The following is a 15846-nucleotide window of genomic DNA, read 5'->3' as shown; positions in this document are numbered from 1 at the left end:
TCATACAGCCCTTCCATTGACTCTGCAATGTATGTAGAGCACCTCATGTATCAGAGAGAGAGAGTGCAGGCTTCTATTTTTCCCTTAAGCCCTAGAATAAATATTCTTACTTGCTATGGGCTACTAGTCCTCTGCAAGGAAGGCACTCTTCCTCCAGCAACTGCAGGGTCCAACTTCCTTTGAAACCACTAGGACACAGCTCTCCTTTTTTCTCTTTGCTTGTGCTGATCTCTTTGCCATGGGGCCCAATTCCTGTTTAGAGTAGGCCAGTAAATCCACACATATGTCTACTATGGGTCACGCATCCAGTTACCAGTCCACCCCATGGGGATCAGCTGTCCTTCCTCTCCCAGCTGCCAATTGCATTTCCTATGGGGACCCTTCACAGTTTCTTCCCGGTGCGCCCTGGGTGATGTGACTTACTTTCTTATGGGGCGGTGTTGTCCTTTTTCTTGCTGACGCTGTCCTCCTGCACCCCCCGCAGCAGTTGCTTCCTAGTTCAGAGTTGCCTTTCCAGTAGGTTCATCTTCTTAATCCCGCCTCGTCGCCAATGTAATGACGCTGTCACCAGTCTGGTTAGGATTACTTCAAGCAGGTTTAATACAGCTTCTTAAGTTACAGTTACAGTTCCTCACATAAGACAAACTGGATAATTACAAGGACATCAGCTAAGACTAACACCGGCTCCCATCACCCAGGCGGGCCAGCTGTAACTGGCTTCACCTAGAACTCTCACACCACAACACTCCACTACTCACTCATAAACATTCCACGTGATATCATTAGCTGCACATCATCAGACAGACACAATACAACAGTTGTGTGTTTAGTTTTATGTTTTCCATGTGCGTTGGCGTCGCTGGGGTGTACATCCCCATAAGTAGGACGTTTGCCGAACCCGTCGGGGCCGGGGACACACGCAGAGAAGCGGGAACGCTCCTTAGAGAGGTCGACCACCTCCGATACAGAGGTAGCATTATCACTGTCCCCCTCATCACATTCGGCGGCGGCGGGTGAGGAATCAGCCTTTGACATAGCGTAGGCTGCCCACCTCTTGACCCTGCGGTCCTTTAAAGTCTTTGGGCGAAGTAGTTTACAGGCTGCACAGCCGTTCTCGTTGTGGTCGAGGGGTAAGCAGCGGTTACACCACTTATGCTTATCTTTCCACGTTAATTTGCCATTGCAAAGCTGGCAAAATCTAAAGGGAGTCCTCTCCATAGCTGAGGATACAGGGAAAAGTGATAACAACTCCGAAGGAAAGGGGGGTGAGAGAGAAAGGCATTCTAGAAATGAAGCAGAAGTGTCCCACAATCCCCACTCTCCCTACTGTAAAGGCTGGTGAGGCCCGGCCACGTGTTCGGCAGCGCCGATTGGTTCACCTCCGTCGAAACCACCGCCGTCGAAGCTCTTGACTTAGCGGGGGAAGCAGATAGGCCGTTGAAGGAGGGCCAGAGGCGTTTGGATTTAGCGATAACTAACAAGAAAACGACCAAGGGTCGAAAAATGGTATTGCAATGTCTCTTATGAGCTCTGCATAAAGGTGATCAGTTTCTGGGCAGAAAAAAACAATCTGAGGGACCTCGATGCGTGAGGGATTTTGGGTACACTACACGTCACTATAGGGATAGTATTACAGACACACCTATGTCGACGTTCCCTTTTTGACTACGAAAAACAAAATGCAATGCTCCACAGTGACCACTGGATGTCGGACTATGCACAGCATGTGATTTTAAGCAGATTAACAAGCATCAGAAAAATATTTATTAACGGTGGTGTGCCTAATGTCCAAGTGGGTGGAATGCATTCCAGCACCAAATTGCAGTGCCCAAACAGCAGCCACGGTACTGGTAAATCATATTTTGTTCAAGATTTGGGTTACCCCAAAGGATAGAGTCATACCACAGAAGTCATTTCACTAGTGCATTGATGACCAAAGTTTGGCAAATATTAGGTGTGAAAAGGAAACTGCACATCTGCCTTCAGGTGGGGTGGAAAGAAACAATAGGTCTATTGTGGACATATTAAAGAAATGTGTGGCTGAGGCATGTTCTAGTTGGGACCTTCGGCTACCCTTGGTATTGATGGCCATTAGATCGACCCCCGCTAAATCAACAAATCTCAGTCCTCATGAAATACTGCAGGGAGAAAGATGGTGTTCCCACAACACTTATTGTATAGAACCCATGAGCAAACGCTTGTAAAGGCCTCCACAATTCCTGAACATGTGAAAGAGTTGAGGAAGCACTTACAACATGCATTTGCATTTGTGCAGCGGAATTTGGAGAAGGCTGCTGATAGTGCCAAAACATATTATGATAGGAAGACATCTATAAGGGAATACAAGGTGGGAGATCAGGTCTAAAAATGTAATTTTGGGATGGCATGGCGAGGTCCATTTGGAATAATAGACAAAGGGCCTCATTATGAGCATGGCATTAGCCGTGCCTGTATGGCAGGCACGGCTACCGCCATGCTCACTATCGGCACCGCCTCCCGCGATTGGGCAATAACCAGCCCATTACCAGATGAATGGCCCGTAATTGCCCATTCGCGGGTGCCAGTATTGCCGGGCTCCCGATCCCCATTCTGCTCCATAGGGCAGAATGGGGGTGGGGAGCATGAATGTGCCGGCACCGTTGATAACACTGCCGGCGGCATTACGACTTCTGCTTGCGGGCGCCGCACAACCTGCCAGGTAAGACCTGGAGGGCTGTCAGGAACCCGCGAGCAGAACTCGTAATGCGGTGCGACGGTATGAGAGGTGCCACTGCTTTACCTGCACCATTCATACCGTCACCGCGAGGTGCTCCGGTGATGGGCGTCTTCCCCTTGGAGGTCTGAATGTCAGTGACCGACTAAATTGATGAAGTAACCGCGGGCTATGGTAGACAGTACCCAGCGGTCTGTGGTTATTCCCTCCCATGCTGGTAGAAATGATGTTAACCGCCCCCCCGACCGGAGATGCATGGGAGGGGACCCGAACCTTTGGGTCATTTGGTGTTGGTAGCCGGGGAGCCTCTGGGAGTGGGACCCCGACCTTTTCCTTTTCCACGACGTTGTCCTCTTTGAGCATATTGTGCGCTGGTTCCATGGGTGAAGGACCAATTGCCTGCTGAGGAGAACTGTTGTTGTTGCTGTTGGTTTTGACGTTGGCCACGAACAAAATTGTCTGTTGCTGTAACCTCTCATGTTAGGAGGTCTTGTGATCTGGTCCAGTGTCTTAAGGATATCAAACTCCTTTTTAGCTGTCTCCAGAGCGTCGTCCACTACCTTACCAAACAGGTTTGAGTCCTCAATTGGTTTGTTTATGAGCGACGCCTGGGTTTTCTGGCTTAAAACCTGAGTTCCTGAGCCAGACGTGACGCTTGAGAAGTGTCCCCTGGACTAATCACCAGCCACCTGTCTCTGCAGCATCTAGCGTGTTTTTAATGATGCACTGGTTTACCAGAGTACCCTCTGTTACAGTGGCTAACAACCGGGTTCGTAAGGGCTCAGATTATTCATACCGTCACCGCCAGGGTCCTAATGAGGCCCAAAGTCTCTCATGTGGTATACAGAATAGTTAAAAAGGAGGGTGAATTGACAGTGGAAGAGTTTATCCATGTAAATCAAATCAAACCTTTCCACCCAAAACATAAGGTGAAAAGGCTTGAAGAAGTTGAGGCTAGTTGAGGGAAAATAAGGACTATGGGGTGAGAATTGGGCTAACAGGAGAATCAAGGTAAATACAGCTGCCTTTCATTGAAATTAATGGGAAATATTAAGAGGTTCTGGTATGAAGAGATATAACGTGGGAAGGCGTGTATTTTTGAAATTATTTTGGTTGCATGATGTGGGATGTATGTTTTGGTTTGTATAATGATAAACTTATTTTCAGGTGTTCCAGTGATATAGGCCAGTATTCACTGAGCCATCATATTAATAATAGCAACCCAATCTTATTTTCAGATATTGCAGCAGAAGCGGGATAGAAAAATGTGTTGTGCTAGGTACTTCATTTGTTTTGTTTCTTTTTACTTTAGATGACTAATTCCTTGCCCCGGCAGAGGAATCCTTGGAGCGCTGGACCTTTGGAGGATGCCACGGGATCGGAGGCCCCGGGAAAGCCCCTGGACCGAGAGAAGGGGGTGAAAATAAGGAGCCTGAGATGCCATAAAGATGACGCCTGTGGAGGAGATTCCATGGAGTGCCTGACTAGAGGAGTTCTGCTGATGACAGCGTTGTGTGCAGTAGTAGAGCAAAGACTAATGGACAGGACATTCCGGAGATGTGATCCCATATATTGTGGTTGCCAGGAATCAAAAAGACATAATCTTCACTGCTGTTTTTATTTTTATTTATTGTTTTGCTTTTGATTGTATGTTGTCTGGAAATGGTAATGAGATATTATATATTAGAAATATGGAGATCGGACAACTGATAAAAGATGAGATCTGATTTTTAAAAAAAATGCTTTTCCTTATAGATATATACTATTTATTGATGTGTTGAAACATCATTAATGAATATATGGTTGGACATTTTGCCTGTTGGGTGAAGCTAAAGTATGTACATAATCAATTACGCTTGTGGTTCAATGTGTGTGGTATTTATTTCAAATATGGACACTTCAATTGGGAGTACACATTTTAGTTTTTTATTTTTATTTTTTGAAAGATCATTTTAGTTTCTCCTGCAGTGATTGCCCAGGTGATCCAAACAGTAGAAACAGGAGGGAGATATAGGAGAGATACTGGAGATGTAGGGATACTGTATATGAGGGGCAGTAAGTGGGCCAGGATATTATATTCGGAGGAGGCAGTAAACAGAATATACACATCAAATAGCTGGAATACAGACATCAAATGGAAGTGCACATTCTTGTAATAAGCACCTTTTTAAAATAATACAATTCATGGTGAACAAGTTATCTGTCCTGTTTGCACTATATACATATTAACCCAAACTAACCAATTTACACCTTTCCTATTAATTGATAATTTACCCTTAACAAAGCAGTGTAAACCAGGATCAGGTGACATGCCAACAGTAATGTGCTGTTTTTACAGTAGAATTCAAATGTGCAGGCAGGGTGCATTAGCTGTGATTTCATTACACAAGCTGCAAAGGAAATTATGCACTCTGGAGAAGGTGCTATTGTGTGCTGCAAGAAGCAATTGTTACAAACATCTTTGGGAGGTTGTTCTCTAAGGGAAGAGATGCCAACCAGCTCGGGTGATGTGTATACGTCAGGAAAAAGGCAGGTTCTACTGAGATTGACAGGTTTAGCATATAAATTCAGGAGACAGAAGAGGTTTGGGGAGTTCAGATGACAGAATAGCACAGCAGCAGACAGCTGACAGGCGAGCAAGTGACTGGCCAGGGGCGTGCAGTGCAAGATTTTCCAGGAAGCTGAGGCCTTGACAGACGAGCTGTGTCCTTCGTGGGTGGCTGGGCTTTGCAGAATCCACAATACTCCTGTGTGCTGATAATCCAGTTCAGAGGTGTTTCCCATAATAACAGCGCAGAAATCTCACCCACACTTGAAGTGAATATATTTGTAAAGTGAGGTGCAGGTACAATTTGGGTTTATTTTTACAGTCAGTCAGGATCAACTGGTCATTTTATAAATAATGCCCTTTTACATTTGAAGGAGTTACAAATGTGAAAGTGTAAAGGGAGAAAAGGAAAATTGGCCTGCTGTTGTGTTTTTATTTTTGTTTCTTCTCTTAAACTGTCTTCTGCCAATTGTCGGGATCCAAGGTCTGTGGTAAGATAATAATCGTGGAAGATTAGTCATGAATACAGATTGATCATGCAATCTAATGCAGAGGTTCTATAGCCCTCTGACAAAATCCCTAACAATACCTATGATTGTGGAGTTATGTTAGGTTTAACACTGTTGAGTATTCAATGTGTTGCTGCAGGGCATGTCGGTCACTCTTTGTACTACCACCGTTTGTTATCCAGGGTTTTCTCTGATCGTATTATATTTTTTTAAACAGACCAGTAATCTTTGCATTACGTATTGTTTTATTGTAAACTTGCACTTGTTCCAATTAAATGTGTTTAAAACAAAAGCAAAGAGTTCCAGCTGACATTGATCAATCTTCAAAACACATGTTTTTTTGCATGGACCTGGTTTCATGAGTGCTAAGGAATTAGCTTCATAGAATAGATATACTTTCCTGTGTATCTTTTGAAGGTAACCTGAAGCATCAATTAGGTAACTGAGATCATGGATGATGTGTATTGATGAACATCCACGACCTTTGATTATTGGATTTAAATCTTTTGATAGACCTGAGGGTTAAAAACATGACACAGCACACAGGGGATCGCGACAAAGAGTGCTTGCATTGTTCCTCAAGTCAATGAAGGTATTCTTTGAACCTGCCTCAAGCTTCACTTGTCCCTAGAGGCATACTGTTCGAGAGGAGTACCCTTGATCTATTTGCTTGTGGTAAAACATGGTTGAGTGGATGGGAGCTGGAGTACCACTATACTGAGTTTTTGCTATAAATATGAAAAGGAGACACAGGAGCTGTAGGAGATTTAGGTGGTGCAAATTTCAATTAGGCCAGAAATCACAACTCAGACTCCCGAAGAAGAGATATGATAGTGTTCATGTGAGACACTGATGTGAGACAGAATTGAGAAGTCATGCAAACCAATTGCTCCCTTGCCCTCTGTCGCCCCTCCTTCACTGGCTCCCTTGCCATTTCCCAATGTCTGCGTTCCCTTGCCTACACTCCTTTCGGCCCCTCTGCCTTCTCTTGCCTCTATCTCTCAGGCATCTGCACCGCTTATGGGCGGGGGACCTCAATCCCTTGAACCCCTCCACCCTGTAAGTCTTTATAAAATGGCAATCTGCTCCACGTTGCCACACATAACTCTCGCTCAGCAGTAAAGCAGTCTTCCGACAACTGCCACCTCCTGGAACACCTGGACAATGATGTTCTTGCCCTCACAGAGACCTTGTTTAAAGACAGCTCTATCATGAGTTTTGACAATCTTCTCCCTGAAGGCTACAAGATCCTCTCTGAACCCAGGATAAACAGGCCCGGAGGGGGAGTTGCCCCAACCTTTCCAGAGTGGATCCCTGTTTCCACCATCCCTACTCAGACATATTCCTCTTTTGAATGACTGGTCTGCAGGCTCTGTCTCTCGCCTGTCTCCTCTCTTAGTATAGCCACGTTCTATCAGCCGCCCGAGCCAGTCCACGCTGTTCTTCACGGCATGGGCTGACCTGGCATCTTCTCTCCTTTCCTCCTCCTCCTGCTGGGGGATCTCAACATCCATCTCGACTCTCCTAACTCTTCAAGAGCTTTACGTAACCTAAGACACTCACTCTCTCTCTCTCCAGTCTACCCTCTGGTCTGACACACACAGACATCCCTCTCTCTATTCCTCTTACTACCCCACTCTCATGGACTGATCACTCTTCTCTCCTCTCATTTGAAGCTTTCCTCTCCTTTAGCACTGGCACACCCTGCACTGCCTCTGACCTTCAAGGTCATCCGACCCATGAAAAAAGGGTCAGTGGCTGCCTTTGCCTCCAGCTACTCTCCTACTCCTACTATTGCGGCTGACTCCCACACTGATATAGCCCTCACTAACTTTCACCTTTCCATCTCCAATACTCTTGACATCTTTGCCCCTGTCATGAGGGTCCGACTGAAGCCCACCAAAAAGTGCAACTCTTGGCACAACACTGACCTTGGTGACCTTAAATGCCAATGCAGGGCAGCATAACGGAAATGGGGATCTACAGCACATCCTCTAACAAGCTGGCCTGCCGTCTTCTACAAAGGCAATACAGACTCTGCATCCGGTCCAAGAAAAGAGTCCATGTTCAAGCTTGCATCTCTGTGGCATCCAACAACATGGCTGAACTTTTTCAAAGCCTGTAAGGAACTGGCCAACCCTATTACAGCCTCATTCTCTACTGCACCGAACCAGGCCCTTTGTGGGCCCTGGCTGCACACTTCACCACCAAAACACAGGACATCCTGTCTTCTCTTTTTTCCGCACCCACTCGTGCATCATTGTCTCCTGGGCCTCCCTCGGCCGCCCCCACAACGCCAACTCTTCTCTCCTCCCTCTCCCCTGTCACACCTGAGGAGGTCTCTAGACAAGTCCGGTCTATGAAAGCTTCTTCCAAACAGGTGGACCCCTGCCCCTCCAAAACCATCAAGGACAGCATTGACTCTCTAGCTCCAGCCTTGGCAGACCTCTGCAACCTCTCCTTCACCACTTGAGTTTTCCCCACTTCTCTTAAGCATTCTCTTGTGCACCCTCTGCTCATAAAACTCTCTGCTGACCTTACTATTTTGACAAACTATCACCAGATCCCCATGACTCCTTTCCTGGGCAAAGTTCTGGAGAAGTTGGTTATCTCTCAGCTTACCCACCACACTGAATCTGTTGGTTGTCTCCATGACCATTAGTCTGGCTTCATAGCATCAAGAGGCACGGAAACTGCTCCTCTGAACACCTGTAAACACCTGCTCTCAAACCTTGACTAATTCTCCCTCTGTCCTCATTCTCCTGAACCTCTCCTCTGCCTTTGATATGGTAAACCACAACATCCTGATCTACCATCTCCATGATACCCTGGGCATCACTGATCAGGCTATGGTGTGACTAGCATCCTTTATCACTGTCCGTCCTTCCCAGGTAGAACTTGGGTCCTTTCTCTCCGCTATCACTCTCTCTACTTGTGGTGTCCCCCAGGGATCTAATCTATGCCCCTGGTTTTTCAATGTATACATGGCACCTTTGGCCCACATGATCTCTGCCTTCACCTCCAACTTTCAGTGCTATGTGCTATGTGGATGTCACACAGCTCTCTTTCAGGCTGCCCTCTGCCTCTTCCTCCTCCTCCTCCTCCTCCTCTTCGCTCATCCCTGACTGACTGTCCGCAATTCAGTCCCGGTGTGCTGCTAGTGATCTCTGCCTTAATGCCAGTAGGACAGAGATTGTCCTCATGAGGACCCTTGCTCCCACTTTCCCACTTTCACTCTGGCCAGCCACCCGTGGTCCAGCGCCCTCACCCACTAGTGAGGCACAAAATCTGGGGCACCATCTTCGACTCTACTCTATCTTTCTCTTCTCACATCTCGGACATGTCCAAAAAGTCCCACTACCAACTGCACCTCCTCAGAGGTATTGTACCTTTTCTCACCTTCCACCAGAGGCTCACTTTCTCCAGTGCCCTGGTTCTTTCCAGACTGGACTAGTGCAACAGTCTCTGTCTCAATCTTCCTACTTCTATTCTCTGACCTCTTCAACTTGTCCAGAACAGAACCGCAAGACTTATCCTTGGCCTCAAGCCCAGGGACCACATCTCTCCAGCGCTGAAATCCCTCCACTGGCTCCCTGTGGCTGCAATGATTAAGTTCAAATCCCTCTGCATAGTCCACAAGGCTTTCTGGGGCCGGGGCCCTTACGATCTACAACACTCTCTTCCTAAATACTCTCCTTACAGAGACTTCCGCTCGGCCTCTTCCAACTCTCTGTGGGTGAGCCGTTTTTCCGAACAGAGATTTTGAGGTATATCCCTCTCCTTTAGAGGTGGCTCCCTCTGGAACAGCCTACCTGCCTCTCTCCGTCTTGAGCCGGACCGCCTTCCATTCTGGAAACTCCTCAATACCTTTCTCTTCTCCTCTTTCTCTCTCCCTCTCCCCTGCTAACCTCCTTCTCTTCTCTCCTGCTTCCCTCCTTTGTTCTCTTATCCAACCTGCTCAGTTCACTGACTGGTCACCTGGTGTTACTCCAGAGCCTCACACTGCACTTGGAATACTTTCCATGAGAGTGGTAACCATTCTGAAGTTAACCCATGCCCCTGCTGGGCTGGGTGCACTCGTCCCCCTTCGCCTCCCTAGCACTTCCATTCTGCTCACTTGCACAACCTGAATGTACTAGGCTTAGCAGGTTTGAATGTCCTGTCCTCTGTCTCCCCTCCCTAGCTTGGTTGTGCCTAATATACTCATGCATAGGCGCATTAATAACCAACCTTTTTGTCTCTACATGTCCTTCTCCCCCCACTCCCTTCTCGCCCCACTCTTTGTCGTGCACTTATACAAGTAGAAATGCCTTTGGCCTGTATGCTAGTCATTGTTGCAGATCATTCAGAATCTTCAAGGCCTAAGAATGACGACGATATCCCCTTGTCCCCTTCCTGCCTTGAAGAGCTTTGAAACATTTACTTGTGTATAAGCGCTTTACAAATAAACAATTACAATTCCAATGGAGGGGTAACTTGGGATTTACCCTGTCAGGGCAGTGCAAGGGAAGTAGTGTAGGGACTAACATCTATCTTCCAACACAATTAACCTACTAATTCTTAACGTGTAACCATTAATATAATTTGTGTTTAGAATGGGACGGCTGAGTTCCTAGCACGTGATGCAAAACTATTGGCGCAAATTTAGGGTGCAAACTGGGGGTGTAACTGGCACTGCAGATACAGGCTCTGCGATGCTTAGAAAATAAATGCAGGAATTTAAACTGCTTTTCCGATGGAAGACGTGACTGTATGGAATGTGCAGAAATCCTTTTGTTTAAATAGTCCATTGTGTTGTGAGCTACTAGTGAAGGAAGCCAGAATAAAATGTAACATATCGATTCCAGCGACCATTGAACCAAAACCCTGCTCAAAGGTGACGGTGGAAGCAAATAGAGACTTCTGGAAAGTATCAGGAAGCTTGGCTATGCAAGAAGAGGTGTCTGATTGATGTATGGCATCACAGCCAGGGGCAGGGAGAGCGAATACTTTATGTTAGGGGATGTACATGAAGTGGGTTGGCACACAGAGGGTTTAAAAAGAAGACACAAAACAAGGTGTTTTTTTGGGGCAGGGTTAGGGGGGTTTGCTGCCGAGAGAAAGAGTAAGAAGAAGAGATAGAAAAAAAGAACTCTGAGGCCTAGCTGCTTCTGTCCTGAGAGCTGCCGTGCCGACAGCTGCCCGAGAGAGTGGAGGGGTGAGAGAGAAGCTGCCTGTGAGAGGAAGAGCTGCAGTGATTCCCTGGGAGTGAGAGAGAGGCTGCCGAAGTGAGCGCAGCAACTTCCATGTAAACTGACTTCCTTAGTGGATGAGGTGAGCATGACTTGTCGGTAAAGATAATAATATGCAAAGCGACTTATTAGAAAGGCTCTGGGCCTTGGGGAAGGGTAGAAGTGAAATAAACAGACGATGCAAACGTAGATAGCTATTTTGATGTGTTTTCTCCCCTTTCCAAGAGTCAAATTTCACATGCAACCTGAAAGCTTGAAATCCTGCCAAAATAGCGTATACTTTTCAAGGTTACAGATTGCAGTGTATTTCCAGGGTGTCCGGGCAAAGTTTCGAAAAAATTGTTTTGAAACAAACGTGCCGAAAACTAAAGTTTTACATTTTTTTTTTAAATAGTAAAGGGTTTATTATAATTTGGTATAGTTAAATAGGTGTTTAAAAACAGGGGCTGGGGGGGTGAACCCCCATAAAAATAAAAAAATAAAATAAAAAATAAAAATTGAAACTTTTTTTCGACACTTTTGTGTCAGAACTTTCACCTGTCGAAGCTTTGACTGTCGAAACAGTCACTATGAACCCATTTCCAGCCAAGCGGTAAAGTATAAGTGACGTTTTCTATGGGGGGGGGGAAAGGACTTTATCACAGGGAGGGCTGTGGCTAAGGGTTGTAATCGCATCCCTAGTTTGGTTTGATAATAAAAAATGCTTCACCCACTAAAAAAGAATTGAGCTTACAACGTACGTTTTCGTCTAGTATCATTGAAAATGTCATGCTGAGCTCATTGCATTACATGTGTTTTGTTTTTCACGAACACTGTGTGTTAAGCTGAGAATCTCAACTGCTTATAAAATACATGGAAGAATTAGCTTAGCGCTGGTCTGTTTGCTTCTGTGCTCTATTTATTTGTGGTAATACATAGACAGATGCAAAGCTAAGGGTAAAAGTAAGGTTCACCAAAACACTGTGACCTGAGTCAAATCATAATAAGCTAATTTCCTCATGCTATAAATACATTCTCTTTCAGGTGTTCTGATAAATCTATTCTGGGCAATTACCTAGCAATCCAATAGAACTATGGTAGATACATTGTACATGTAGTGCAGCACTAAGTCCTGTTTTTGTTTTGGCTAAGGATCACGGTATAAAAATAACATCAGCTAGCCCTATGTTCTTGGCAAACTAGGAACCCTCAGAAATATATCCTACAGGGCATTCATTAAGTACAGTTTTGGACGTTTTGTTCATATCACAACCAAGCATTCATCACCATTTATAGTAATTGCTAAATCCAAGTAAACCGGTTAAAGGAGCCTGACAATGACATCTAAACTTTAAATAATGTATACTGACGAACCTGAAAACCGTACTGTCTGTCTTATCTGTAATGACGATGCTTTTACTGAGTCTGTCTAGTCTGGAGTTATTTAACCCACTTCAACTGCAGAGAACACTAGGCCCAATTAAATACCTCCTCACTAATACTGGGGTGGCTCCCTCCATTGGTTGCTTGAGCGTGCTTTCCAGCATCGGTGTGTTAGCCTTGGACATCATTTTTACGCTTCCACCTTGGTCGGCTTCATGTATCACGGAATCCTGATAATTTTCGTTTCTGTCTGTGAGCTGAGAGTCACTCTGAACTTCATCCGGGGTTTCACAGGGCTCATACATCAGCGGCTTACTCCACCGCACAGGAGTGTACCAAGCAACAGCCTGAAGAAAAGAAAGACACCCTTTGGTTAGAAGTTATAGATATAAAAAGTGTCTTTGCAGTCACACATTCAAAATCAAGAAGCTTGATGACAGAGTCAGCAATTGAAGCAACAATACCAAGGTGCGGTTCCTGTTGATTGCATAGAATGCAAAAGCATCGAATGCAAAACCATTGAAAAAAATGCATCGAAAAAAAGGATTTTTTTTAATGGGGGGCCGCAACCCCTGTTTTTTCCCCTTAAAACCCATTATAGTAAAAAAAACTTTACCTACATAAAAAATGCATTTTTCCGATGCATTTTTTTCCGATGCTTTTGCATTCGATACTATGTATTCGATGCAATGCCTGTATATCCCAAGGTGCAACACTCGAGAATCGGAGATTTCTCAGTCTGGAGAAAATTGGGAAGTATGAGAGGGAGGGTGACAAAGTCATGCTAATATGACATGAAGCAAAATTCATTTTTAAGACACGCGCACAGTTCAAGAAGGGTGAAAAAAAGACAACGGGCAAAAATGGCAAGTACAGCGCTAAGGGAAGAAAGTGTCAGTAATGGAATTTCCACCCTTTTCACCGCTCTGCCAAATCACAGGTAATCGAAAGTGGGCAGTAATTTTCCCTGTGTTAATTCAACCAGAGTGATGGAGGAATTACCAACACGTGCTAGCGGTAATTCCCCCGGCTCATTCCGCCAGCAGAATTAGCAACAGCCAATCAATATAAATTCCGCCCTATTACAATGTGAAATACTGTCAAAATACTTTAAAAAAAATGGGCGGTAACTCTGCCAAGAACACAGTGCATGTACCTTCACCCAAAAGGTGGAGGTATATGGATCCAGGTGATGGAAAATAAGCCAAAGGCGCCCCCAGTAGGCCCTGAAACACACTTCCAAATGCAGTGCAGCCACTAGCATTTGGCGAGCTACAGAACCTCCTGCAGTTCAGATGCACGCACAGCAGCAGCTTCCCATCATAGAGCCTACACAAATGCAGAGGAGCAGCTGCGTAAGGAGAGGGCCTTTTCCCAGGGCCAGCCCATCATCCTGGGCACTCAGTGGTGGGAAGTTCATTACACTGTACGTCCTGAAGAGGGAGACCACAACTGTGCTAATCACCCTGATACAGGTAGACCTAGAGAGTGGGATCAACATGAGTACATCCATCACACCACTGTTGAAGCTTGGGTGGCTGCTGCACTTTTTAGCCACAGGCAATTTCCTAAATGATATTGGCATTCTGCATGGCATGTTGCACTCCACATTTCCATAGTGCTATGTCAGGTACTAGATGTACTCATGCAGCATGCACTCCATCACATTACAATGCTCACCACTCCTGCCGTGACAGCTCTGGACTGTGAGCATGCAACATGAGATTGTTTCTTATATACATATAATATTTTTGAGTAAATACATATTGTAGCGTTTAATTTCTTGGAGGATTTTATCTTAATGTCTTTATGTTTGTTTTTTACTTCTTGTATGGCGAAGGTTATGGATTTTGCCACTTTTGAAATACACTTATTTATTTATGTATGTATGTATGTATGTATGTATGTATGTATTTATTTATTAGGTATTTATAATGCGCCTATACAGCAAATGGTGTTTTAAGGCTCCACAAGACAAAAGAGGGGGCGAGGAGGTGAGGGGGGTTTGAAGAATAACAAAAACGGTCCTACTAGGCCTTTTGTCATTCGGATCATGCAAGTGCAGTAACAAGTGTGAGGACAGTGCTGGATCAGGCTCAGAAGGGGTGTAGGCCCGCCAGGCTAGTGCAGGGGGAGTGAGCCCGGTAGGGCGAGTGCAGGTTTGGGGCAGTGGAGAACGAAGTGCTTGGGTAGACTGGGCGAGGTGGGCCTGTTGCCCTGTATGACTCAGAAGGAACCAGGCAGCCAGTCAAATGTGGCAGAGGGGCACATTAGCAGGGGAGAGGGATGTGGTGTGTGACCCTCCCAAGTGTGTTGCCACTTTAAGGGATGTGTCCCTCCCCTGTGTATTGCCCTTATAACGTGGGCCATGACTGTGTCATGGCCCACGCTAATAAAAGGAGCCCCTGCAGACAGGTGCACCAGAACGGCTGCAGAATCCCAAAGAGGAATGACTGGTCTGTCTCTCATGTAGGCCTGCAGGCCCACACCGTGTGAGCACAGGCCTGCAGGCCATGATGCCGTGGGGCCCTTGTGCTAGCAAGGTGGCAGAGGTCTGCATGGTCATGGGTATGGCCTGCCCTGCCGCTCACTCCAGGTGGTGCTGATGCCCCATAGCAGCATGGGGCCTGCTGGATGCCCAGAGCACCACCTTCCATCCCCCCACTATGCAACAGGGAAAAGGCGGGTCTTGAGAAGTTTCCAGAACTTAGGGAGATCCGGCTCAATCCTGAGAGGGGCAGGGATGTAATTCCAGAGGCTCCTGCAGAAGAGAGAGATCAACCCCCAACTCTCTGCTTAGAAAAGCATCTGATCTGCAGAGAGTTGGAGCTAGAAGACCGAATGGCTCTTGCAGGGAGGTATTGAGGACAGGAGAGTTGGAGGTAGCAGGCTCCTGTCCCCAGAAATACTTGTGGCTGATACAGAGGGTCTTGAACTTGATCCTCGCAACAGCCAGGAACCAGTGGAGAGATTTTAGGGCTGGAGATATGCAGTCCCTGGGCTTGAGGTTAAGGATAAGTCTTGCAGTCCTATTCTGGATTAGTTGAAGGGGCGAAAGGAGGATAACGGCAGATTGAGGAAGAGGCTGTTGCAGAAGCTCAGCCTAGAGAGGACCAGAGCTCTGGGGACAATGAGTTTCTAGGGGAAGCTGAGGAAAGGGAGAATGCCTCTGCGGAGGTGCAGCTGAAAGTCAGCCTTCTTGGCAAGATCCGCGATTTGAGGAGAGAAGATGAGACAGGAGCCAAAGATGACACCAAGGTTTTCACCTCACAACAGAGTGGGCGGTATGGGCCCATGCAGGGTGGCCAGAAAGTAGGGGGCCCAATGAGAAGAATCTCAGTCTTAGTGGCAGTAAGGCAGAGATCATTAGCAGCACACCCTGCCTGGATAGCAGTCAGACTGTTGGGAATGAGAGAGGAAGGAGAGGAGGTAGAGGAGGGAAGATTGAAGGAGAACTGGATGTCATCTGCATAACACTGGAGG

General features: G+C 46.2%; 1 protein-coding gene across 2 annotated transcripts in view; it reads right to left on the bottom strand.

The window, feature by feature from the left end:
- Window positions 1-15846, bottom strand: part of LMNTD1 (lamin tail domain containing 1) — a 2112860-nt gene that overhangs the window by 221675 nt on the left and 1875339 nt on the right. For both annotated transcript variants that reach the window (XM_069628478.1, XM_069628479.1), the window contains exon 14: window positions 12469-12710. In XM_069628478.1, the coding sequence (XP_069484579.1) occupies window positions 12469-12710 (242 nt within the window). The remainder of the gene's footprint in view (window positions 1-12468; window positions 12711-15846) is intronic.

Source organism: Ambystoma mexicanum, chromosome 12, assembly GCF_040938575.1.
Source record: "Ambystoma mexicanum isolate Mex_15411 chromosome 12, UKY_AmexF1_1, whole genome shotgun sequence".
NCBI classification, from domain to species: Eukaryota; Metazoa; Chordata; class Amphibia; order Caudata; family Ambystomatidae; genus Ambystoma; species Ambystoma mexicanum.
This window is presented reverse-complemented; position numbering and strand designations above follow the sequence as displayed.